The following is a 27,352-nucleotide window of genomic DNA, read 5'->3' as shown; positions in this document are numbered from 1 at the left end:
TGGACGGACGATGAGTCACAGCCCACAACCTCACGATGCAGGAGTCAGAGAAAAACAGACCATCACCAGCAACTTTTGCTTCACCCTGGAACCATTAGCATCTGTGCAAAGTCATTTAAACCATCCCACAATAAACTGATTATTTTAAGTGGAGCAAAAGCACAAGCACATTCCGTGATGTTTGTGCCATTTATAGACAGGACCACAAAAGCTGTTTTATAAACCGAAAACGCCGCATGTGCAGATGACTTTCAGTGCCAGGAAGCTGTGCGGAAGAGGAATTTCCCCCGGTTACAACCATCCTAAACGCCGTGCTAAAATCACACACTTGTAGGCGCGTGCCCACGATGGAGTGTTTGAGGTGAACGCAAGGCAACAAAATCCTCCCGGCAGAAAGCAGCTGAAAATAGTCACGGCAGACGAACGGAGCCAAATTTATGCAACACCTCCGTGAAAAAGAACGTGATTTACGTGATTAATGAAGGACTTTTAAAATGGAAGAGTGAAGCCGCCCAGCTGTGCCAGTGCCTGTAACAACTGTGTCATCTTCAGCCCCTTTAAGCCTCCTCTGTAAAACATCATAGCATCATAAATACGTTGCAGATGATCAATATTAAATCTACAAACTACAGTAAACCAGCTTTTATAGTTCAGTGCAGGAGCTGCAGATGGAAGCAGCATGTTTGAATGAGAAAGGTTTAAATTTTCCATAACAAGTCTTATCTGAGCATGAGACGACTCTATTTTACATCCCCGTGTTTCTGTCACTGATACGTCAACCTTCACCAAGGTCCAATTTATTTATGCGAAATGTTTGCATTCCTAATTCATTCTACTGATAAGGCAGCAACACATCTCTCTCATGGGATGGACGACCGCTGGTTCTTTTCAATCTTCCACTGATCTCTGCTGTAAGGAGGGGTTTATGAATGTATATGAAAAGAAACTATAGAATATACTCTATTATTATGAACTGATCCTTTAAACATATAATAATATGAAATTCCTGTTTGCATGGATGTAATAGAATTATTGATCCTCTCTAAGCTTTTTTGCTGCCCTTCACCCCTCACCCTTCTCACTCAGAGAGAGAGAGAGGGGGAGAGAGAGAGAGGCTGACTCCCACTGCTCATATCGTTTCTCTTTCAGCCTCAGAAAGAAGCAGCAGAGAAGTGACGCTGTCACAGCGCTGTCTCCAACTTGTTCACGTGGACCCGCAAGCGGAGCGCAAATATTGACTATTGCGCGGACTTACAAGCGCCATTAAACGCGTGACCGGCGATCGAAATGGAAATCTACGAGCCGGAGAAGAGAAGTTGTGTGATCCGCGTGCTCGTGTGAGCGCCACCGGCTCCGAGGCTCCGAAACCTCATGGTAGGATTCACACATCCTCCGCGTTGTTCGTCGCTGTGCGCCGTCGATTGGTGCCGATTTTCAATTTCAGTCGCAAACTGCCGGCGTCGTCCGCGAGCGTCGCCGAAGTTGGCGCGCGTGCGCTTCGCAGGCTGCATGACTGTGTCTCACTGTCTGCGGTGCGAGTCTGTGCAGAGATGGAAAAGTTTTTTGGGTGATTTGGCGGTGGGCGCGTGCGTGCGTGCGTGTAAAACCGGAGACATCGCCAATATAACGGGCTCCTTTGAGCGCAGGGGCGCCCGCTGACCGTACAGAATGAATGGCTCACTATGTATTCTAATCCCAACTCAACAGCTGACTCAGTTTCCCTCTGTTTAAAGTGGGAGAAGGAGCCGCTGTCTGCGCGGGCACCAGCAAACAGCTGCACTTGCTCGTCGTGCAGGAACACCGGGGCCGATTGTGATTAGTCAGTATCGGCGAAATCGAAGCATTCGCTCGTCAGATGGCGAAGACGCGCCGTCGCTCACAACGACGCGAAGCCGCGTAATTTGGCGCAATCTCGCTGTGAATGTGCAAAAAAAAAAAAAAAATAAATGTTTGGCGTCTATTGGCGAGACGCGCCGAGGCTCTTCAAGCGTGAGACCAAAACAAAAGGATTTCCTGCTGACCAATGGGAGCAGGGGACGCCTGCGGAGGACGGATGGAGCTCCTCTCTTTGTCCAACCGCTGACGGGCCGTTCTATTCCATGGAAAATCCTGGCTGCGCGCACACCGTCGCTGCTCTTCACGCCATTGGCGCTCGTGAAGCCGGTGTTGGGGGAGTCATCAAAGGGCCTGCTAATTAAATTCCCCACAGTTCACACTGCAGCGTCCTTAAGTGACTCCTGGGCTCATAACGGCCTGCGCATCGGAGCTTTTCTCGAGGCTGAGCTGCATTTAAATGCATCTCAAGACGCCTTCGCGGCTCGGATTCATGGGAGGGCCGCTAAGTTTTGGTTAATGGTTGAGACATGCCCTCGGGGTGCATCACATCACGTTAACCCCCCCCCCCTCTCTCTTTACTTTCAAGCTGAATAAGTTAATGTGCAGAGCAACATAAGGGGGTTTAATTAGTGTGCTTCAGATTTCAATTAAACACATGGTAGCTGTTTGCCAGCACATTAAAACAGGGGGTTTTAACAGAAAGTGAGAGATGGTAGGTTTTCTCTTTTATGACATCTCATAAATTAAAATAATCAATCAAAAAGAAGTGACAATGAAAATAATAATTAGAGCTCTTAATGCACTGACACACAGCGTGCAGCTCCCTGTTTGCGAGTTGACACGGAGTCTGTGTGGGACGCGGAGACGGGGGCGTCGCGAATGTGCCGGGGATTCTCTGTTCGAAGGAACAGAAGGAGGAAGACCAGCAGGGAAGCAATTTCCCTGGGATTAAGCCAAGAGAAGATGGTCCACAAGTTGTCCTTCAGCAGCTGCAGCTTTCAGCTGAAGCTTTAGCTCTGTCGTTCCTATCCAGTTTAATGGGCTCTGGGAATTCGTTGTAAAGCTCCACCTCTGTTTCCTGTTTGAGGGCGTTTCGTGCAATTGTCTGGAATGCCTGCTCTACATTAATGGCTTCTTTTGCACTGTCTTATTATGCCGCGAGTGGGACGGATGATTAGAGTGATTTAAGCGGCGTGACTGGGCGTAGCGCGCGTGGCCCGGCGCGGCCGCTCCGCTGTGTTTGGGCTCGTTTCATCTCCGCCGCCGCAGATTTGCAGCGCAGCGCTTTGATGAATGGCTCCGTCCGAGATAAGTTGGCCTGTAATATTTCTGGCTGCTCGTTCTTGATTTAGATGCTTCTGTAACTCAGGTCTTTGTGTTGGGCTGATGTGTGCATTTAAAGGTACATAAACACAACTCATTGCAAGGCATCAAAAAACCACGTGCAGCAGGTTTTTGTGCAACAATAAAAGGGAAACAAAGAGACACAAATATGAATAAAGCCTATTTTTAACACACCTTTCAGAGACTTTGATTACATGTACGTGTGATCACAGCAGGTGGTGCAGCCTGTACTATACGTTCTACATCTCGGGTTTCATTAGAGACTCAGCTGCTCTGAATCAATGCACTGCAGACAAAGAGGAGATGTCTTTGTTATTGAAATCTTTGATTGGTTCCCAGAAGAACGGGAGTCAAGAGAGTCTTGGAGAATCGAATTTAAAATGATCCTTTTTGGAACGGCTTCATTGTGAACGTTGGGGAACTGGTGAACTTACAGATTCAGTGATAAAACATAAGCTCAGACATGAACATTTAAACAGGATCCATGTTTGGAACCTAAAACAGGCCCTTTGTTTCATGTCTCGGAGGTTTCTTCTTACTTTTACAGCGTTTATTCTCTGACTTTCATGTGGCGTGAATGTTTATTTTATTTTCCAAAGAGACAATGCTGCTTTATTGCCTCCCCTAAATCCTAGGGAACGTGCTGACTGGAGCTAGAGTCATATTCTTTCAACTTCCTGCCTGTGGTACAATTTATCACAATTAACTAGAAAACAAAGCAATGGTAAATGCTTCACTGCATGACCTGGTTTGCTGCTAGCTTCCTTGCGGCCAACATTTCCTTAATTCGTCCTTTGTGACAACACGCTTTTGTCTGGGACACTGTGAACAGAACACAGCACTGCTTCAAGTTCTGAAGAACCCACAAACTGTTGTCCGATCCCGTCCCTTGGCCTGCATTCCTTCATTTTCCCAGCGACTCACATTTTCTGGCCTTGCTCTGATAATTCTGACAACTTTTTTTTCCTTCCCCTCTCCCTTCGCTGGGACGCGGCTCCTTTTTCAGCCTGGGAGCCTAAAGCAGCAGTGTTTCTCAAATGAACCATTTGACCTCTCTTTCAGGGGTCTTTTATTTCAGTCACTGCTGCGGGAAACCTAGCGTCAAGTGTGTGTATTAGGGGCCGCTGTGTGCAGCTCCACAGATCCCCTGTAGGGTACAGGGCACACAGGCTGTCCATACGGACCCTTGACCTCACAGGCAACAGTAATACATCACAGCATGAAGAGTTATCCTTTTTATGGCTACAACATCAAACAGGAGGTTGCATCGTCTCCTAAAATACCTATCTTAGCACTACAGCGATACTGTAGCTAAAATTTCCTGCAGGTGTAAATGCGAATGGTTGGTGAATGGTACAGATTCTCGACAGACTCTCAAAGAGTTGGACTTGGAGAATAATGGCCCGTGTAGAGGCCAGTGATGGATTGATGATGCCGTGTCTCACCAGGCAGGAAGTGTGTGGCTGCGGAGGAGCAACCACCGTAGACAATGATGTTTCTGTGAAGCAGCGCTCTTAGGGCTATTTGTCAATGTGACTGATGAGCTCCCAGAGATTAAGCAAACATGCAGATAGACATTAATCTGCTTTATCTGCTGAGTGCCTGTCATTCTTCAATGTTATTAGCTCTAATAAACAAGCTGAAGCAGAGGAGGATCCTGCACGCTTTGTTGCCTTATCAGTTTGTAAAACCTCTACTCTTAAAAAGAATTAATAAGAAAATAAGAAAATGTATTCAATCCTACACAGATGTGTTTGTAAAAGCACGTGAAGCTGTGAGATTATTAATTCATTTGAAGTGGGGGTTGGAGTCAGGTACTTCAGACAGTGGGATGACAATCAGGTGCGAGTCTGGCCGGCCCTGCTTCAATTAGAGGGGAGATCTTGACGGCTAAGGTTTGCCGAAGTGTGTCATGGCTCATGTGTGTTCATCTGTGAAGAAGAGCTGGTGATGCTCGGCAGGCATGAAGCGCTTAGAAAAGAACTTCAAGAGAGAGGACGGGAAACCTCCTCTTGACCAAGATCACCTCGAGCACACGGCACAGGGGAGGCCTCTCGTGCCTTTTCACACACATGTGTAATTTATGTATCTGTAGGACGCTGTGCAAAGAGACTTCATGTAATCTGGCCATCGCGCTGGGACTCTGGACGCCGAGTGCGGCGGTAAATCTGGTGTCCCAGTGTTGCTGCGTGCCGCTGCCAAGCTTGGGGGTCATTGCTTATATTAATGAGGCATGGGAAAATAAAATGGCGTTTATTCCCCTCACCATCTGTAGCCAGTTGTGCCACACTGAAGGAGAGCAGCCCTCTTCTCTGCCCTACAGCTTGACTGATGGAGCTGTGCGGTGCGACGACAATATTACTCATGCGGAGAAAATTATGTTTACAATTATGTAAATACGCCTGTTTACTAAATGCATCACTGTTCTCATTGCTTTACTTAGTGCTTAAAGCTTCAAAGGGAGCAGCGAGAGCGATGTGATGTCAGGAGATGCGCGAGGTGAAACACAATTGATATGCATACAGTAATTCCTGATTAATAGTACTGAGTCTTTCCAGGGATTTCCATTATATCTGAGGTCCATTGCCAATTAGCATCCATAAATCCGCTTAGAGATACAATGAATGTACTGGTAATAGCTAATTCTGCATGCTTTAATGCTGCCTATATGCCAGACGCTTTCTCTGATTGATGGCCCACGGGGTCAGACGTTGACAGTTCCTAGTTTAAAGTGAATTTCATCTGAACTGGATTTCTTTGAACTTCCCAGGCATGTTTCCTGCTGCGTAAAAACCCACACTCAGGGACGCCAGTCAGGAGAATAGACGGTTGAGCATACGGCCCCATCGACTACCAACAGGCTGTCAGTTTCTTTTAGCCATGACCGTGTTCCTCCCAGGAGGCAATTTGTTTGTTAGTAGGTCATAGGAATCAGGCAACATGCTGGGATGAAAATAGTAAATAAGTAATTGGTCTAAGGGGATCCTGAGTCTAGATTTTATTTTTAATTTTTGTAAACATTTAGTTTGATGCAATGCAACCATGGAAGCTAATGAGTATTTGGTCATTGTGTGTTTTTGGAATATATTGCAGATTCTGTTTTTACACATAAACATGAATCTTAAAATCTATATTTACCCTACCACCAAGTCATGGTTGCTGTCATGTGTTGCCATGGAATCTGTAGGCTAGCAGAAAGACCCATTATTAGTGGTTGTGTATTTGTGTGTGTGTGGGAGCGGGTTCTGTCTTCCAGATGTCACTCTAATGGGCCTCTGCACGGACCTTTGGGGACCGAGCAATGTGTTCATTTTCCAATCACCTCTGGCTACTCCTTTTAAATGAGCAACCCGAGAAACCTTTCAATATCTCTTCAGTCCACGGTGTTTGTGCGACCGGGATTGTCGAGATTGTTTTTGGTCATTTCACAAGGCTGACCGCTTTCCTGTATCATCACCGAACCACCGACAGGTTCAGTTTCTGTTTACTACATCTTCCGAGGAATGCAACGGAATGTGCAGTTAAGCCTGTGATTATAAGTCCCAGGCTTCATTTAAACCTGGCCGGCGCTCGGATGGGTGGACAAAAACAACAAAAAACCCTGCTCATGCCTGGCATGTCCAGCAGATGCACCTGTAGGGCTGCCTGCTTTTTTTTCCAGACAGTGGGACTTCGGGTCACGGGTCAGGAATTTGTACGACTGTCGTTGTGAGATTAATCTCAGGTTCATTTGGACTTTTGTCTTTACGGCTGTGCAGGCATGCGCTGCCGGCACCAACCTTAGCTGAACCACAGGAACTTTTACACTTGGCAAGATGGATGTGTTGTTGTAGTAAGTGCGCCTCCACCCTTCCCCACATTCATCACAACGAGGCCAAACAGGTAGAGCTGTGATTAAACATTTTTACTTTTAATCTGCTTCCGAACGGAGGCTGAACAGGAAGCACATTGTAAATAATGCTAAACTCCACACTCCAATTAAAATGCGAGTGATCCCTTTGTAAGAGAGGTGGAGCACACAGACAACCTTAAAAACTAAGATACTATGCAATTAATCCTGCATATTAACAGGAGACCCTCTCGCGCTCACCCTTTATTTGAACAATTAACCTGCCTGTCCTGAGCCCGGAGAATTCATGCTGGGCTTCATTATTGTGAATCACATGTATAATGTAGCAGGGAGGCGATAAAGTGCAGCATCTTATAAGTTGAAAATTCACAGACCAAGTTAATATTATGGATCCGCTGGGATGCCCCCGAGTAGCTTCCCTAAAACTGTTTGCATGGGGCCCTCTCCCAGCGGGGGAGCAGCGAGTCAACTGGCTCCGTAATAGCCTGCGTTTTGTTAATTCACACATTCTTTTTCTTTTTTTTTCTTTTTTTGGCAGTCATAGGCTAACACTGGATCCGTGCACATATCCTTATCTGGCAGGAGGCTTAGCAAAGTTCGAAACGAGGCTGACTGTTAACTAGGTGTGAAACGGGACTGCACGAGGATTAGCATAGGCCTCTATGAGAAGCCACGAAAGGCAGCTCTGAAGCAGCACAGCCTGCAGTGCGGCTCCGCGGCCGGCACAGGTGAGGATGTATAGGCTTTAATGACTTGGCTGGCTTTTACACTGTAGTTAGCGTTTAGGCAGATGAATGTGTGACTCATCATACGACAACAGGGAACCATTATCATCCTTATCTGTCTGCTGAGAACAACAAATTACTGTACAGTACAAGCACGATTTTACTTTTACTCCCAAAACTGCAGCCTCTGAGAACCTTCAGCGCTCTCTGGCCAAAATCTTGGCATAAAATAAACACAAGATTATTAACATGGCTGTTGTTAACCGAATCACAAATTATGGATGATACAAGTCTGTGCTCATGTTTACATCTAAAAAGAAACTCACGTGAGGAGTCAAGAGCATTTAACTGTAAAATCTCAGTTATTCCAGTCCATTACCATTATCCATTACTTTTGGATAAAGAAATGCTTTTACAACATAGTAATAATATAATAGAAATATTAAGTCTGCAATTAGTAATTTGCAGATTTAGTTTTGTCAGGTTCAACAATTCATGTTTACAGATGTCCTCAAAAAGTCAAAGAGCAACAACGTGAATGAAAAATGTCCCAGACGTCATTGTCTAAATGTAAATATGTATTTAAGGTCCAAAGTGTTCCAGCTCTCGTCTACATTTTAAGCAACCTAATTTGGATCTGAGCCGTTCGTGCAGCTCTGGGGGTTCGGATGCATTCCACTGGAAACCCTAAACATTCCCATTGGATTAATTACCAAGTGCTTCTGCCCCAGGTCTCTGTGCATCTTGTCAAAAACTAAGATTAACAGTGGATTGAACTTTGGTCTACATGCGGAGAGGCTGCCTGTCAGGTCTCATAAGGAGCAGGAAGAGGAGCGGGAGCAGATGTTGTTGGAGTGTGGAACAAACGAAACGTCTGTCTTATTCTTAACGTATTACAAGATGACGCGAGGCTGTTACTTTGCATTTCAAGCTGTGGTGTTTGTAGGAGGCCTGGTTTTTATCTACCTTCTAGAGGCTCTGTGTTTGTGCTCGATATGAAAGTAACAGGCTGCAGTTGCCACCCACATTACTGGCAATTTAAAGCGAGCGAGATGGACCTCAAGGGGACGGGAAACCAATTGGCACATCTTTTTAAAAAAAAAAAAAAAAAATCACAAAAACATCCACCTACTCGGCACCGAGCATCCACGCGTCTAAGTGATATTTCACGACTTCTCGGTCACTATGCCCCCCCCCCACGACTTTCTTACAATAACTTCCCCTGTCAGTCAGCGCGCTGAAACTCGTTCTTTGCCTCGTCTTTTATTTCAACCTACATCCCGACATCTGTCAGCAGGACGCATAAATATTTTAAAAGAATGTGAATCAACATGAAACGACAACATTGTGCGACAGTGACACAAAATGCCAGACAAAAAGATAAAATGGAGAAACTGAAAGACAACTGCTCGCTGCGCCGCAACAGGAGAAGGAAGCAAAGGAAAATCTCCAGCAGCAGTGGGAGAGATATGGAAATGCACACAAGGACGTCTCCAGAATTATTTGAGTTCATTGGGGTATAGTTATTCTAAAGTTAGATAATAAGTTACAGATGCATCACATCCAAGTTCAGCCTGATAAATTATTCATTGGAAGCTCCTGTGCGAATAGTGCTGTTTTGCATACACCCCTCAAATTTGAGGCTTCGTTTTAATTCACACAAGGATTCCTTGATCGTTTATTGTGTTGCAGATGCAGCTCTTCAGATAAAATTACCCCTGTTTATTCATAATGCCTGGCAAAGTCTGCCGCCATCCAACGAATTACACCGGAACTTTCACCTTTTGTCTCATCTGCTAAATGATCATTGTCAGCACCGCTTACAGCTTCATTGTACCACAATGCTTTTTTTTTTTTCGGGGAAATTATTCTTCTTGTGCACTTTTTAATGACACCATCATAAGCACTCATCTACCTAAGGAAGAGCCCTCTCTGTGTGCGAGGCTGCCACTAAAATTAAAGCAATGAATAAAAGGTAAGGTGGAAGAAAGTGCTGAGCTCACGTGCATAAGCTCCCGGCTGAGCAGCGGTCATGAAGCCGGGGCAGAGGCCACGGGCCTCACCAGCGCCCTGGTTGATAATCTAACCCGGTGGCTCCCCGGTCGGGTCACGGCCGGGTCACCGGCTCTCCTGCGGCGCCCGCCGCCCCACTTCCTGGAGATTAGATGCCCCTCCTGGTCGGCAGCGTGTGATCCGGGGGCACGTGATGGATGCTTTGTCCCAGGGGTGATGTGACCAATGAATCCACTCTGAGGCGCGTGAGCGCTGATCCTCTCCGTCTTGCTTGTGTTGCACGGTCGTGATTTACATGATTGGACGCTGCTTCGGTCCCTGGGGGCATAAGAAGAGAACGTGACACATTTGATAGGTCATAGGGCTCCTGCTTGGTCTATTATCCTAGAGCTTGTAGACATGTAGACCGGTGCAATCCAATTTCCAGATGTTGCCTTTGTACCATGAGGCTAAGGATTAATTTCACGCTTCAGTTCCTTGCTTTGCTTCTCACTTCATTTCCTCCCACCAATAATTCTTTTTCCAATTGATTTCATGTTTTCAATGCATCCTCTACAGTTCAGATTCTTAAATTGTCATTATTTTAAGCATTGACTTTGACGGTTAAATAAGTTAAATTGTTTTAGTAAATTGATATTATTTAGTTAGATTGTCCACATTGATGGGGGGGGGGGTCAGCGGTGCCTACACGTAACTGGTTGAGATGTAGTCAGAGTCACAGACACAAAACACTTACAGGCTATGATGAATAATCTTCATACAGTACCAGCATCACTCTATTCTCCTCACTCTATATTAAGTTACTTCTAATGGAATCTACACATTTGCTTTGGCTGCTGCCGCGCATTAAAAGCATTCAAATGGTGAAACGTGGTGAGCTGCCAGAAATAATGCAGTAAAGGGCAAAGTGGGTGACTGATACAGACAATGAGCTCTCAATTACCAGGTTTTTCTCAAAGAGAAGTCACACACTGCTTGTACAGTAACCTGGTAACATGATCACATACAGTACTGTACAATAGAGCTAAATGCGACACTGACATCTAACAGTGTGATATGAATTAAGCTTCATTAAGTTTGAGGTTAACTCAACGAACTCATACACAGTTTCTAAACAGGGCTCCAGCTTCTTTAAATTAAACAGCCTTGATACTGGAGGAGGCAGCATCGGTGTCAACGGCTGCTATTTTTCACCGAACCTCAACCAATCAAGCCGCTGCTTGGATGTCATGTCAATGTCAGGGTGAGCCTCATGATTGTCCCACTCCGCTGCGGCCTCACGCTGAACTTTAATTACCGCGAGTGGCCTGGTGGAAAAGCATTTTTCTCCAGCTGACACAGTGATGACACCGCCCTTTGTTCTTCCTCCCGACTGGCTCCGTCACGCTCTTGACCTCCAGCGGCGCTTCCTGTGTTTTTAGTGGACTTTAACCAAAACCCACTTCCCAAATCTTGGCAATATTGGAGGGGTCATTGTAGTGAGGAAGCAGATGGATTCTCAGAAACGAAGCTACAGCAAGCGTGCTGTTTACAGCCCTTCAGCTACTCTTTGCTTTCAGACTCTGCTTATCAGTCATTTGTGTGGAGAAAGAGGCTGCAGCGGTTCTGACAGTCTGCCTTTCTGAACACAGACCTCAACGGTTCACCCGATTCCTCATTTCTCAGCTTATTAGCGTTGGAGAATCTATACATTTTCTTAGGGGGGAAGCGGCTGGAGCGCTTTGAGGATGGGCTTATACTTGTATGATAAACGCTTCAGTGTGACAGCGGATGGCTGAAATCAGTCTGAGAGTAGGTGGAGTGTTCTCTTGGGCAGCTGCATACAAGGACTCTAAGGACAAAATGTGCTTTTCTATTCTCAAGGCCTCCAAAGTCTCTTTATCGCAGGGTTTTCAGTCCACTCTTTCACTTTGTCCCCATGTTTTATATTCCTTCATACCTCGACTCAAACCAGAGCGCTATCCTCTGGTTCTGTGGTTGTGAAGGCCGACAATCTGACAATTTTGCCTTTATCAAGTCACTTCTGTGGAAACCCTCAGACACCGTTGCACTGCCTCCAGAGCTCCAACATAAACTTCCTCCTAATCTCCTGCAGATAACCTTAAGCTGCCATGCAATGTAAACAGCCTGAATAATAAAGGATGTTCTGACATTTACAAAGATGTCATGTCTTGTTCTCCGGCAGATTCCTGCAAAGAGCTTCAGATTTCTGTAAACGGGTTAAAAGTAGAAAAAAGAAAACCCTCCAGAAGCTGAAGATGAAGACATTAACACATAGAGGTCTTTGACGATAACAAAGATATTGTACAATTTCCGTGATGTGGTGCAATGAGTTCTGTGTAGCGAGAGAGAGAGAGAGAGAGAGAGAGAGAGAGAGAGAGAGAGAGAGAGAGAGAGAGAGAGGGAGCGAGAGAGAGAGCTTTGCTTTGAATCAAAACAAAAGGGCCATTTTTTTCGGAGGCCCATCAGCGGGCTGCGCAATTAATTTCCTCTATTTAAAATACCAGAGAGATGAGGAAGTAGGACATTGTGTTCTCCGCTGCACAGACTGCTTCTGCAGCCAGGTACAATGACCATCCACTGAAGGAATGATGAGTGATTTAAGGGCTGTGAAGCAGTTTTGTCATTTCTGTTGTTCGGGAACATATATTATAAAAAAAAAGGTGACCACAGATCATGGACAATATTGGAATATTCTGTTGGAATAATAATGTATAAATGAAATTAAACAAATCAAACATGTCTATGTCATCTAGTATTTTCATGGCACCACTTGGCTATTTGTATTGCACAATTACAGCAACACAATGGTTTCTGTAATAACGCAAGTTTGAAATTTGATTTAATACAGTAAAAGGCTTCATCGATTTCAGCCGTTGCTTTCACGAAGTACACAAATGACAGCTTATCCATCCATACGCTGGCTTTTCACACAAGTAATCGTCCTACACCGACAGCGATAAACAGACAAAAACGATTTCTCAGGCACAGGAGAACGCGTACACAAGAGTACAGCAATTACCTGCTGGAGTGAGCGAGCGGTGGGTTTTACAGAGGCGAGATGGACGGGAGCAGAGGAAGGGCCTTAAACAAATGTGTCTGATCGCCTGTTTCGCTGAACTGTCGGTGGATGACAGGGAGGCAGCGCGGGGAGGTCTCACTCTGATAACTTATTAAGGCAGTGGCAATTCCATTTGCAGCACACGGGGAGGGAGCCATCAGCACAGCATGCGGGCCATTACCACTGATGCCAGTGTCTTTGAAGTTAATTACAATCATTATGAGTCTGAGTTATCGGTGTGGTTGATGTGTCTGAGCTCTTCCAGTGAAACGAATCAGTTTTGTCTCACAGAATGCTTAAGTGAGGGATTATTGCCTTTAGTATAAGCAATTATTACTATACAATGAAAGTTTGCAAACTAGAATCTAGTGGATGATGCGATCTGGTGTTCACAGTTGTGTTCAAGTTATTATTTCATTACGTTTGATGGACATGAGCAATGCACTCGCTTTCTGAATGCAGCAGATCTGTCATTCTGCCGGCCGCCCACTGCTGCAGTTCGCCGATTGATCTGGATGCGAGGGTGACATCCTCCCCGGAGACGATGACGATGACAGTCCTTCCACCCCTTTCATTTCACACTCCTCATCTTTAACCTTCATACCCTACTCATCCCCAAGTCTATCTTAAATGGCCTTGAGCACAAGCACCCAGTTGACTTCAGACTTGATGAAGGACGCAGACAGTCAATAAGCGCTAATGGCGACTACAGATGAGCTTTAAGTCATCAATAGCAAACAGCGAGTTTCCTTTGCTGGAAATGTCATTCTTCTAGCACTTTGATTACGCAGTCAACCATTTATCCCTGAGATGAAACCTAACATTTGAACTGCAGTAATTGCATTTCTGGTAAAAGCATTTTTCTCTTGGCCTTTAAACATTTTGGAAAGTTTGTAATTGTTAAAAAAAAAAATCATTGCAGACTGTTCTCACTTTGTGCAGGAGAAGCACCGACTCACCATCTGCAACGTGTGGGCACCTTAATTGAAGCAGCCATCATAATTTTTAAATAGTTTTTGGCAAGTGTTAAAATAATCCTTCTTCAAAAGGCAGGTTGGTTTTTGGCTAACAGTGACAATTAATAACATCTAAATGTGGTTCCGCTTCTTGGAATGAATCCAGCCATCATCTTTAAGGCTCACTGAAGACTTCTTGAGGGCTGGAAATCAGTTTTCCCACAGACGAGCTTGTTATTTCACCACCTGTCTCCTGGAGAGGCTGCTGCTGGGGGGTGAGGGGAGGGCCCAGCTGGGGGTAAATGACATTGCTTGAGCATTGGAGGTACGAGCTCGCCGGTCGTCCTCATATCAGCTGTGCCACGAACGATGATGCAGCCGTGAGGCGGAGCGATGGCGCCTTTGCATTATGTTTCCTGGGCCGCACGTGCAATACATCAACATGGTGGTTTATGCAGTTTAAAGTGTGAGAACATGCGAACGTCCTCGACCTTTTGCTCTGTGAATTTTTGTCATGCCGCTCTATTCATCATGTTCACTCAGCTCCAAGCCCCAGGGATAAAACAACGTTGCCGCTACAGGAGCGCTATCGCCCAAGATCTCGTTCACCCCTCACATGTTCTTATCTGAGGGTAACTGTCATGTGACTTCACAGTTAGAAATGCTATTTTCTGATAACATAATCCGTTCTCTGGTCCAAAATGCATATCTCGTATATTTATGTCTCTCCTAGGAGAGTCTGACATGCAGCATTCTAGTTTCCAGGCTGAGTGCATCTACCGACCTTATCGCTCACTCCATATTGTGGTCACTTTGATGCACAGGGAGGATCTTGGGGGGGTGAGGACGGGAGGGGAGTGTTTGAAGTTGGGTGATGCTGGGCTGTCTGACTAAAGGAGTAAGTAAAAAGAAGAAGTCGGTAAAATGTGTTTAACACCACAACATGAGTAAGTCTGTGTTTTAGAGTTTCAGAACATGTTGCAGGAGCATGTGGTAGAGGATTACATTAAATCCAGCTGATGCTTTCATGATGGAGGTGGAGGACACGTCTAATTCTGCCTCTGTTTGTGTAATGGAGCCTAAGGGACGAAGGGGTGTGATGACATACTGAAACATAAATAGAAAACCAGAACGTGGCCTTGGGGGATGCCGTGTCAGAATAGGATGTGATCATCTGTCTATTCTTTGTCACAGAATTGCAATACAATGGTGAAATCTGGAAAATATGACATCACTTCTGATTAGTTGTAATGCGGAGACACGAAAAGGCATTTCTTGAAACTAGGGGAATTGCTGCATTAGCCCAGACTGTGAGTCAGTATCAGCTGAGCTCATGTTGCATTGCATTTCCCTTTTCCAGGAAGCTGTCAGTGGATGAAGTGGGCTGTTCTCAACAACCCATCATGGAAACCAACTGCCGGCCCGATCCCCACACTTCCTGTGCGGAGGCTCCCTGCTTCGCAACATCTCCGTGCGTCTGAGCTGGGACCATGACACAGATGGACTACAAATACAGCCTGCTGGGCACGGCCATGGACGACTACCGCAAACGGCCGCTGCTCCTCCAGGTGGACAACGCACCCGTCAACCTGTTCGCGGTGCTCGAGGTCAAGCGGGAGGCGCCCAAGCGCCGGAGCGCGCTGGGCTGCTTCCGCAGACTCCGTCTCTACAGCTTCCTCTTCGGCCTGGCCGTCACGTTTCTCATCATGGCGTCATACATTCTGACAGGAGACAAGAAAGGCCTGCTCCTCACCCCGTCTCCCTACCACTTCAGCAGCCTGGTAAGCCCGGGGCCTTTTGCCTTCAACCTGTCCTCTGTCAAGGATTACACACACATCAAGCTGGTGGTGAAGTCAATCACATCCAGGGTGGAGTTTGGCAGCAGCCGGCAGCTTCCAGAGCTCAAGGCGCTGGTTAACAGTGAACCGCATGTGAGTAGCATCAGTCTTTTATTCTCATTTAGGAGATCTTAAGGATGCAAATTTTATTAAATTGGATTTATAATCAGATCATTTGCCATAATGAATACCTGTACGTGTAAATATTATCTCTATAATTTAATCATAAATCAAACATGGGCCAAAATGATATTGATCTTAATTTTAATTGACAATTTCAGCTGTGTCTTGAAGGGTAATTAAATGCTAAGTGAAAAGGTTATTTAAATCAGTATTCAGACCCGCATGCTGTCTCCGCCGGATCAGTACATCTATGCTTCCTAATTTCATTCAGAAAAGATAAAACTCCTCTGTGAAACCTTCTTTAATTCTCTCTGTCGCACCAGGTAATTGCACGTGTCTCTACCTAATTTTGTCAACAGGGATTTAAAGCTCAAAGTCACCCCGTCCTCAAAAATACGGCCCGTGGCTGCCTCTCGATGTCCGTCTCACCTCGGAGCACGGTTCAATTAATTGTTAATCCTAACGATAACGGCTCGCACCAGGGTTATTTGCAACATAACTCATTTCCTATTGAACAAGTTAATGAATAGGAGAGTACGGCCGCGGGACAATCAATATCCCTGTGGATGGATTTGCCATTAATTGTCCCTAAAGTAGCTTTTTCTCACATTCACTGAGTGAAGTTTATCTAAATCTGTGAAAAAAGGTGGGCTGTAAAATAATACACGTTGTATTGATCTTCCATCATGCAGCTGTAGTAATAATGACAAACTGGGGAGGGAGTTTTTACACATCTGGGAACAATGGTGATGGTCTTGTTTTTTTGCTCTTACAGATGTTTTCTGTTATCCCTCACACATTTCTGCCTGGCATGAGGAACCCCTGCTGGTATGAGGAATACACTGGGAATACAACCTCAGACCCGTACAGGACAAACTTGTATGCACGCTACTCCAGGCGCTTCCGGGTTGTGTTCCAACACTTGAGGAACACTTTTCAGGGACACTTGTTTCACCGTGACGGGAAACTCTACCGCATGCGGTGCCTTCCTTACTTCTACATCATCGGCCAGCCGAAGTGCGGCACCACGGACCTGTATGACAGACTGAGGCTGCACCCGGACGTCAGGTTCACCACTTTCAAGGAGCCACACTGGTGGACCCGCAAGCGGTTCGGTGAGTACAGAAAGCCTCGGTGTCGTCTGCAGCGGTCTGAGCCTGTGGCTTGAGACACAATAATGAGCACCCAAGAGCATCGCAAAGCAAGTGTGAAATGGGACTCTACAGTATATCATTTTGGCAGAGCCGTCCTCCAGGGAGTTTGAGAAAAGCACTTAGTGGCAAGTAATTGAAGGCGTCTCGTCCTTAAAGGCAGGTTCCTCTGTTACATAAGGACATATTTAACTCACGCATCCTCGCTGCTGTCACACGGTTAGAATGTGTAAATGACTATATTACTTGATTTCTGATTTTTACTTGAACGTCAGCTGTCTGACACCTTCACGCTTTGTCAATGTGAGATACGTCCGTGCCAACACAACTAAAAGAGACGTAAATAAGTCCCATGGAGTGACGTGCGTGGTGATGAATGCAGGCTGTACCTTCGCTACCTGAGAGCTGCTGGCGCCTAATGTTCAGCTGTAACAGCCTGTTTACAACAATCTTTCTCTTTCCTCCTCCTGTGTGTTGACGCCATTATCAGCCTCTTGCCAGTGCAACTTTCCGCTGCCGGTACAGCATTGGTTGAGCTCATTCAGCGGCGGCGCTACAGCATACAGTATGTGCAGGATAAAGCAGATCGAGGCTAAACGGCACTTCACTGGTCTGTCTCTACGGTGGAAACCACCTGAGAAACTCAGCATCCCCGTGCGCCGTTTCCTGTTTCCTGTCCCTTTAGCTAATGTTGCAACGTATTTCGCTTCATGCAGCTTCTAGGTCTTGCTTGATTTCACAGGTTCTAATACACTATCTGTCGTTGAACAAATGGCTTTAATTTTAATTATTAATTTCGCCTCAATTCTTTTGACTCCTTAAACACACAACCTTGCTGCCATAACTCTGGCTCCCACTCTTTTAGTTAGTTTTCATTTTTGATATAAACAAAGAGATGAGGCATCTGTCTGTAGATGAGATTCTACAGCAGCGGTCATCTTCACGTGCAGGCGCCATCGCATGCACGTGTTGTTACAGTAATGAATGCATATGTGCCTTTGTGCAGACAAATAAATACAGTAAATGAACTGCGGGCCACAGATTTGCCAAATTCAAAGTCAACTCTGATTGTGTAACAGGAGGCAAATTAGACAATGACTTTATGCCGAGTTAAAAGACAGATTATCTCATAATTCAGTGAAACAGCAGCCGCACCATCATCAGCGCATGAGGATGCAGTTTTCATGGTGATTTCTCAGCATGGGAGTCATTCTTATGCAGAATGCAGAAATGACTGATACATACAATACAGTTTTGCCCGGGGACCCAGACTGAAATCCCTTAATGATTTTAATAATTTCACCAGGGCTTTTGGCTCAATGCTTCCTGAGGATGCTACCGACGGCGTTGGCTACAGTATTTGATAAAAATCCATCCAAATTCACACTGCAAATATCAAAGGAGGCTTAGCTATCTCGCCAAAGTGATCCTTTTGAAGTTTATCCAGTTGTTGACTCTGCCCATAATCCCTCTGAGACGCACAAAACCTAATTGGTGAATTGATCAGTCTGCATGCAATACTTCGAGTCATGTTTGAAGCTCAAAAAGCTGATGGAAGTGGAGGAGTTGTTTGCCTTAATTTGGCTTGGTCATGCTTGTGTTCTCTGCAGCCTTGTGATGTTTCTCTCGCAGCAGATACAGCTGTATCCCAAGGACATAGGTTTTTGTCCCGACCCCCATTTTCTTCTTTATCTTCGCCGCCACTTGCTTTCATTTTCTCCATCCCCTCGAACGCCTGGTGCTACAGCGCGCGCTGCTAATCAACGCTTTTCTCTTATAACTTCCCTTTGAGAACACCCCGATTCAAACAACCCTGTTTCGTATTTATTTATCTGATTCCCCTGGAGACGCCGCTCAGGCGGCGCACGGAGAAAGTGATTGGATGCGATCCACGCCAGACAAGTTTGTTAGGGGAGTCGCTGAATTCTAAGCAGATGTGTCCCCCGTCTACAGTACAATCAAGAAACGCAGGCTATTTGAAAGTTTGGTGATGCCTCATTTAAACCACAAAGTAACGGAAACAAGCAGCGCCATCACACCTCCGTATAAATAACGATGCAGGCTGCATGCTTGGGAGCGTTTACTAGGGTTTTCTAATCATGTTTCCCTGCTAACTAGAGAAGGGTGTGTTACCCTGACACCACCAAAGCATCGCTGTGGGTAACAGATGCCTGAGTCGCCTCATTATCCCCATACTGCACAGATACTTTTAAGTCTTACAGTGAATCTCCACAATTGCCTAGTAAATTGTAATTATACTGCACACCACAGCAGCTCAGATGGAAAACACATTTGCTAGTCGTGCATTTAAAGCATTAAACTGCCATTGGTCCTTAAGTGAAAACACTACGAAGAGTATTCTCTGCTGAATTTAGGCCTGACTTTGAACTTTATTCGGACAATCTACAGTCAGGACAACAAAGAAATCCTAATGATTTGGTACGGAATGGTATACAAACACATCTGGAGGAGATGAGTCCAGCTAATTCTACCACTCCTGTCTCCTTCCTCTAACAGGTATCATTCGCCTCAGCGAGGGCTTCCATGACCGATATCCAGTCGAAGACTACCTGGACTTATTTGATCAAGCTGCTTACCAAATCCAGGGAAACCTCACAGCAAACGCAAGCGGAAGCCCCATCCACCCCAACGTCATCATAGGTAAAATGGAGCCACAGTAACTGTGCTATGGTTACAACTTATTGTAAGGACTCTGTGTCACCCAGTCACACTGGTGACTCATGATGACTTCAGGCAAATTTCAGCAGTCACATTTTTCATGAATTTAATTATGCCATCAATAATTTAATTTAATTAACTTACACCAGGACATTTATTATTTGCACATATGTTATGAAAAATATGGGTCTTAATATTTAGATGTAAAATTAACGTGAGGATGCGGAACAATGCCCACAATATTTCTTATATATCACGAGACCTGACGTAATAAATATATGGTGTAACTATTAATGTTTAGCTCTAACTCAGAATTCTCAGTATTACATACAGTAGCCGATCAGGTGGAGGCAGACAACCCTCCTGCAGAGCTTAATATACTGTAAATCCATGATTCAAAATAAACAAGCTAAAAGTGCATCTCTGTTGCACAAGCGAGCACTGGCCTTCATCTCTCCAACAATCTAACACAAACATCTTTTAAATATTATTTCACATATTAACTCTTCCCCTAAGCAAGAAATCATAACCTAATTAATGTCAACTCTTGGACACGAAGCTGCAGTTTTTTTTCATTTCAGATTGAAGATCTATGAATCACACACACTAATGGGAACCAGAGAGAATATCGCAGAGGTGCTGACAGACACTTACTTCCAGCCTACAATCAGATCATTGAGACATTTCCGGTTCGCTCTTCAGCCTTCCTGTTTTCACACAGCGTCCCATCGTCAGCAAACACCACCCCCCGCTTGGATCAGATTAGTCACTCAGCGCCGTGACCTGCACTGTATGTGGACCGTGGACATGTGTCCTCATCAGGCTGCAGCCAGCGGCGTTTGGCCGGGGGTGACGTGAAACTTCACCGTCAATCCTGCCTCCAATATAACAGCAGCAGCAGGTCGGGAGGCTGCGGCGCAGGTCTGCGCTGCAGCCGCCACTCCTGCTCTGGAGAATGAGGGTGATTTTTAAGCGAGCCGGCGAATAAGCCCCTAAGAGACGCCGTAACGGCTTAATAATACTGGGCTTCCTTCTGCTTCATTTAGCCACTTCACTGACGGGCGGTAGAAAGGAGGCATTGTTTTATGTGTCAGGGCAGCAATAATATCCACAGCGGGGTGGAGAAGTCTTAGAAAGCCCCTTCCTCTATCTGCATATCCTGCTTCCAGCCCCTCTGCTCCTGTCTCTGCCTCTTCCCGTCACCCAAACACCATCTGAAAGGACTGCTCCGCTGCAAAGAATAACTATTTTGAGTTTTTTACAATAGCCTTTTCACTGTGTGACTGAGTCGGCGCATTGAGAGCAGCTTAGCATGCCGGCCTGTTTTGTTTTCCTCTTTAAGTAAATAATCCTGGTAAAGGAGGGGGGGGGGGGGGGGGGGGGGTGCCAGAGCCCCTCTCAGTATTCACACCATGCCCTGGGAGAGCCCAGCGAGGGCCAGGCCTGTGGCCAGGAGTTTGGGCTTGTGTCTCTCCTCAGCTGGCCACTGTGAAACGCAGCCTCTCCTCCTGGAACGGGATCCGGGCTCCTAATGGACATGGATCACGGTATCGCTTCAGGGATAACGGCGCTGGGAACCGACCTGTTCCGCTCTCACTGTTGTCATCACACGTAATAGCTATCATTCATTTCTCAGAGGACGGGAGGCAGATAAGCCCCATGTTGTGTTCCCCCCACACACATCACACCTTCACTTCACAGATAAGAGGATAATGAAGGCGCAGACAGCGTAATGGATCCTGGATATCATGTCTCTCGAACGGTTTTAGAAACACCGGCCGCGGACTCGTTATGAGCGCCACAACTGTCACTGGATTGAAGTAACTCCACAATTTTGCTCACAGCTGGAGATGTAATTACTCTTGCTTCTAGCTTAGAGCCTATGTTTATTGACTTGTTGCATGTGTGCCGCGAACACGCTGTGCCACTTAGTTCCAGATTTGATTCACAGGCAATTATGTGAAGAAGCCCAAACAAACTTTTAGATTATCTAAAGTGACGATTTTTTTGTTTTTCAATTTCACGGTTTTATCTGGTTGCGTTCGCTTATGAGTGAGAAATCAGATAAAACAATCACCACAAATACAAAACGAAAAGTACATTTCAACTAATTCCTGGAACACTCACCACATTTTAAAGTTCAGATGATTTCTCCTCACTTCACTTCGCAAGCCTCCATCTAAAGAAACAAACATCATCATTCAACATCATCAAGAGTAAAAAAACTGATTCATCATGAAAATCTGCTGATCTTTTTTTTTTTTTTAAATCGTGAAAACAAACACTGCAAAACCAGTAAGAGGCTGGAACCTATCAACAGGGTGAAGCATATGGTGTTCCTGCTTGAAAATTGACGCCTGTATGGGTTTTTAATTGAGCTGCTGTCTGTGGGCGTTGTGCAGGAGAAGCCAGCGCGTCCACCATGTGGGACAACAACGCCTGGGTGTATTTCTATGACAACAACACCGAAGGGGAGCCTCCGTTCCTTATCCAGGACTTCATCCACGCCCTGCAGCCTGATGCCCTGTTCATCGTCATGCTCAGGGATCCAGTGGAGAGGTGGGATGACTCACATATACATATGTAGTACTGACACGTGTGCATTTGGTTCAGGTCTATTAAAGTCTATTTCTTGTGCATCTCCTTTGTCTTGCAGACTCTATTCTGACTACCTTTACTTTGGCATTGCCAATAAATCTGCGGAGGACTTCCATGAGAAAGTGTCGGAGTCGCTGCAGCTATTCGAGGGTTGCCTTACAGAGTACACAATGCGCTCCTGTGTGTACAACACTACTGTCAACAATGCCATGCCCGTGAGTGAACCCTCCCTCTCGCTTTTGTCTCACGGCCCCGCAGCACCCGGCCATTTAGGAAGCGGGGTTTAGCTGGTGGGAGGAAGGGGATAGAAAAGGGGTGCATGGGTGTGATGGAGTGAAAGCCACACTTCATTAGCAAAAAGCTAAAGCTTAGAGCGGCTGCTTTAAGCAAGGGCCTGGAAACACCGTTGAATGAGGAAGCGGTGCAGCATTTAGAGCCTTTCTTCATGGCAAATGTGTTTACTAGTGGACTGAACCTCATTCTTTCTCTCAAACCAAGCCAGTGTTAGCCAGTGCAGGGCCCCGAGCCAGCGTTCTTCACTGTGGGGAGAGGCAGACAGTAGATCATCCTCTTTTGGCTCCCGCTCCAGGCTCCAAGCTTAGCGGCTCCTCTGAGAGCGCGCTCACTCTGTGCCACTGGCCGCCGTGTCCAGCCACTCGTATCTCCTCAGGATTATTAGACCATGTTAAAGGCATTACAGCTGTCCTTACATTGCTCTTCCCTTTATGCGTCTCCACGATAAAAGTTTTACCGCTCGGAGTGGGAACCGGACAAAAGCCACTGATGAACAACAGCGTGGGAACACGTGTGACCTTCACTGTTCTATCAAATTGATTTGACAAAAGGGAGAGTCAGTGGCTTGGCTGGAACAGTGTGGAAGTTAGCTCTAAATGGGCTTTTAGGAACATGTAGTAATTCATTGCTCTGGAACAAGGCGCTTGTTTGCACCAATATGCACATTTGACAACATGCTAAATTTATTTCAGCAACAGTTCGACTACCTGCAGAGAATCTGATGAAACCTCACAGCACAAACAACACATCTCCACACGTGGGAACCAAGTAGATAATGATATTAATGGGAAACAACAATGGGTTGAACCAAACCACTTATTAAAGACGTAACCGTACATAAAGCTTAATTATCTGTTTTTTATGTCCTCAGGTCAGATTACAAGTTGGCCTGTACATCGTATACCTAATAGACTGGCTGACCATCTACAGCAGAAAACAGATTCTGGTCCTGAGGTTGGAAGACCACGCATCTAACAGGAAATATACAATGCACAAAGTCTTTGACTTCCTTAACCTGGGTGCGTACAGTAAGCCGCTCAAACCGACCCTAACCCAAGACAATACAAATAAAGCATTAGTTTGTGTTTCTGTTTGCAACTGCAGCAACTGTAAAAAAAGAAAGAAGGGAAAAGCATAATGTATTGCTTTGGTCCTGTGGCACAGACTGATCGGGTCCACAGAGCAGAGATTTGAAAGAAGTGTTTGTGTGTGTTTCACAGGGCCGCTGTCAAAAGAAATAGAATCTGAGATCACAAGAAGCCCAGCGTCAAACACCAGGAGACCAGCTGACAAAAACTTGGGACCCATGCTGCCCATCACTAAAGAGATCCTGCGGGATTTCTACATGCCGTTTAATGAGAAACTGGCCAAAGTGCTGCGGAACGACTCCTTTCTCTGGGAGAACAACCCCAGAACCTGAACAGCTCATTTGCCCCTGTCCAAAAAAGTGCCCATGAAGATCAATACTTTTTTATTTAAATTATTTTTTAAGTTATAAAAGCAGATATGAATCAAAAGTAGAAAACAGCACAAGTGTGTGTGTGTGTGTGTGTGTGTGTGTGTGTGTGTGTGTGTGTGCGCTGGTGAGTGTGTTTCTGTGTGTGTGAGAGAATGAAAGAAGGAAATGTTGACAGGTCATGACTGTTGTTTTTGTCACCAGTTGTACAAATTAAATAGTGAGCTATTAAAACACAATAACACAAGTCACGTGTTTGGTTTGATCATCCATTAAACGAAATATGAAAAACCTCTAACGCCTTTTCCAATTCAGATTAGGTGATCAGTGAAACAGCATTGCCATCTAGTGGCAAGTGCGTGTAGTTGCAATTTATAAGTTACTGTAACAAAATACATTTGGAATCAATCTAGTCTGCTTATATAAATATGCTCCAGGAATGTAGGTTATCAAGATAGTAACTGACTTTAAAGTAGGACAATGAAGTATTTATGTTTGAAGTTGATCCAATCAGTTACTTTCAATAAAGTCATCATAAGGGTTTTCTCTCTGCTAAAAGTCTGACAGAAACACCAAATTATTACCAATTACAATCTAAACTGAACTGTTTGTGTGTTTGTGAGTGCATTGAAGTTATTACATCTGGCAACATGTTTAACAAAAACAAAGCTGATAAAAGGTTGATTTTATAACATCAGCAGGAGCATCTTGGAAGGTACCGCTTCTCTACACAAGAGGGCAGACAAAACTAACATATTTGTAATGTTTATAATGCTATAAAAAGGATTTGAAGAAGTAAGACCCAAAGTGTCACTTCTGGAGTTTCTGCAACATCCAAATGGTTTTGTTTTGTTTTCGGACACATTATGGACACACCACATTGTGTACACGGCAGAGAAAAACATTCATTTAGAAAGAAAGAGAATTATCAATCACACTGAATAATCCTCTTCTTAAAAAGGAAGTGAGCTCTTTCTCAAAACGTCACATCATCCTTATTGAAATGAATGCAACCTGAATGAGAGGGGCAGTGACTGCGGGGCATTTGCATATTTAGCTTGGAGTCAAGTCCATCTGGCTGACTGATGGGGCTCCGCTCTAATATCATCCCCCAACCCATTTTAATTTCCTTGGAATTTAAAAATATTATCACATTACTGCCTTTTGCCCCAGTCTGTGCTGTATCAGGGTACAGTGACTGACTCCGCTGCTTTGGCTTTATTGTGCCAGAAACACAGGGTGTTGTCATGGGAAATGACAGACTGGCAGCGTCTCTGATGCGTTGGACACGAGAAGGCATCAGTCAAGTAGTTCATGTGGAACAGATTTATAATGGTAGTAGAGAGCTGATTTCTGGCATCTGGGCTCTGGCCTCATCACTTCCCACAAGGACACACATAATTCAGAGCAACGTGGTCCTGGGAGTTCTCACTGTTACTTTCCCCAGTAAAACATCTCCAGTTGTTGTAGGCAGCATTTAATACTGTGATGTGCATAAACTTAACAGCCAGCAACCCGCGTCCCCCACAGCTACAGTACGTGGAACGAGGAACATGTGGCATCTGCAGCAAAATAACTTAGAAAAAAAAAACAATAACCTGAAACATAAAAACATGTAACGCTACAACAATTTGATAACAATTACAGATAAAGAAAAACACTAATTACTTCAAAATTAAAAACCTTCCAAATGCCAGACAGAAATACAGCGTTAGCCGTTTAGCTCAGTCAATAAATAGCTAAAGCGGACGAATAAACTTACCCAACTGAAGCGAAGCCGTACAGCGGTTTCTGCTCGGATAACACATCCCGTAGGAGTAGCTCATTTAGCTAACAGCTAGCGGCGTACAGCAGTTTGACTAGCTAACTACTGTACAGCAAGCAACAACACAATTATACCAACCTCAGGCACATTTTAAAGTGGCTCATAATACATAAATATATGTGGACTAGTACTAATACAATCTTCTGTGAAGACATGAGCAGAACTAGGCCTTTAACATAGCGTTAGCATTACCTTTAGCGCACCTTGAGTCACGTGACTCCGGTTGTTCTTCTGAACTTGATGCTTGGGGTCAAAAGAAGACGTTTTCTGATTTAAAACACTCACGCTATTGTTGCTTTTCATACTTCAGCCCTTTTTTTAAAAAAACAAATTGTTTTGCAAAATGTATTAAATTAAACACTAAAGTGAAATTGTATTAACTTTAGTTTGAATGTTTTGTTATTAATTGGTATTAAAACCACTTTTTAATTCCAGGTAAAACTCCACGTACTTGTGGCTTCGCGTTCCCATTATAATTAACCCACTGACAAAATTGTTAGCACCCTTTGACTTATTGCTATTTAAAAGACAAGTCTGCCGTGTGACATTTAAACAACATGTCTGTAATGAACTTTGGGAACACCTGTTACCTTTAAAAGTCCAGTTTTTTATTATATTATTTTTAGTTGCTGCCAACATATACACACATCTGCATATAAAAGGTGTCACAAACAAAGCTTTCTCTTCAGTTCAACATCTCTTGTGGCAGTTTGGATACACTTAATAATCAGCATAAAAGTCTTTTCAAAGTCTTTCTTCTTTCATTTCTTGGAATGTTCTTGGAACTCTCAAAACACATCTTTGCATCTTCTTGTTAACAAATAATGAGGGTGTTTTAAGATAGCAAAAGAGAAACATCTGCAGAAACAGGTTTATACACCAAACATTTGTGATCCATTGTGCTGCGGGCTGGTTATATTTGAAGAAGCTGATTGGGGCCCAGCGTTGCCCACTGATGAGGGAGAAAAACCAGCAACGCAAGAAACAAATACATATTTTTTTGAAAAAAAAAAACTGCAGTCTTGATTGTATTAGACTGAAAAGATTAATAATGCTGTGACAAAAACTTAGTAGTTTAAAATTAGGACCAGCCCTGTAAATCCTGTTCAGCTCTCGCCTCAAATTTGCAGCACATTGTGGGCTGAGTCTAAAACATCTGTTTGTGATATGCAGTGCTATGCAGCTTTATCTCTTTTGGACACATCTTGTGGAGATAGAAACGGTCCCTGGCAAAGTTAGTCATTATTATTGCTCACACAGACCTAGTTAATCTAATACACCATTGTGATGGAATTGTCGGACAGCTTGCAGGTATTTTTATTTATTTGGGCAGTGGATGTTTTCCATCCTCTTGTAAAGACGCCTGCCCGGGTTGAAACTATGCCTCTATTCCTCCAAAGTTAAAGGAAGCCAAATTCAGAATAAATTTCCTTATTCTCAAAAAGTGTTCTGTTTAGCATTAGGCTAAATCCTGAACATGAAGGATGTGCTAACCAGATGTTCCCTTTTTTCGACATGTACTCTTGCAAGTGTGTCATTGTTCAACAAGGTTCTTGGGATTGCATTGCATTAGCATCATCTCAAACCAGCAACACAGAGCGTT

At 44.7% G+C, this 27,352-nt stretch overlaps 1 protein-coding gene across 1 annotated transcript; it reads left to right on the top strand.

Annotated features, from left to right (window-relative positions):
* The first annotated feature begins 1,134 nt into the window (after positions 1-1,134).
* Positions 1,135-25,521, top strand: LOC114845571 (carbohydrate sulfotransferase 15-like). The gene is made up of 8 exons (XM_029133722.3): positions 1,135-1,374; positions 15,146-15,716; positions 16,522-16,861; positions 19,415-19,558; positions 21,979-22,135; positions 22,233-22,389; positions 23,340-23,487; positions 23,689-25,521. Exons 2-8 carry the CDS (start codon positions 15,276-15,278, stop codon positions 23,886-23,888), a joined length of 1,587 nt encoding a protein of 528 aa, XP_028989555.1. The 5' UTR covers positions 1,135-1,374; positions 15,146-15,275; the 3' UTR covers positions 23,889-25,521.
* The last annotated feature ends 1,831 nt before the right edge of the window (positions 25,522-27,352 follow it).

The sequence above is a fragment of the Betta splendens genome, chromosome 19 (assembly GCF_900634795.4).
Source record: "Betta splendens chromosome 19, fBetSpl5.4, whole genome shotgun sequence".
Taxonomy (NCBI): domain Eukaryota; kingdom Metazoa; phylum Chordata; class Actinopteri; order Anabantiformes; family Osphronemidae; genus Betta; species Betta splendens.
This window is presented reverse-complemented; position numbering and strand designations above follow the sequence as displayed.

What these genes read in the sequence shown, in the direction of transcription:
- LOC114845571 (XM_029133722.3), top strand. Translation starts at nt 15,276, where the DNA reads ATGACACAGATGGACTACAAATACAGCCTGCTGGGCACGGCCATGGAC. An exon ending in TGGTTAACAGTGAACCGCAT is followed by an intron (nt 15,717 to 16,521) that starts GTGAGTAGCATC and finishes TTGCTCTTACAG; the next exon opens with ATGTTTTCTGTTATCCCTCA. An exon ending in GTGGACCCGCAAGCGGTTCG is followed by an intron (nt 16,862 to 19,414) that starts GTGAGTACAGAA and finishes TTCCTCTAACAG; the next exon opens with GTATCATTCGCCTCAGCGAG.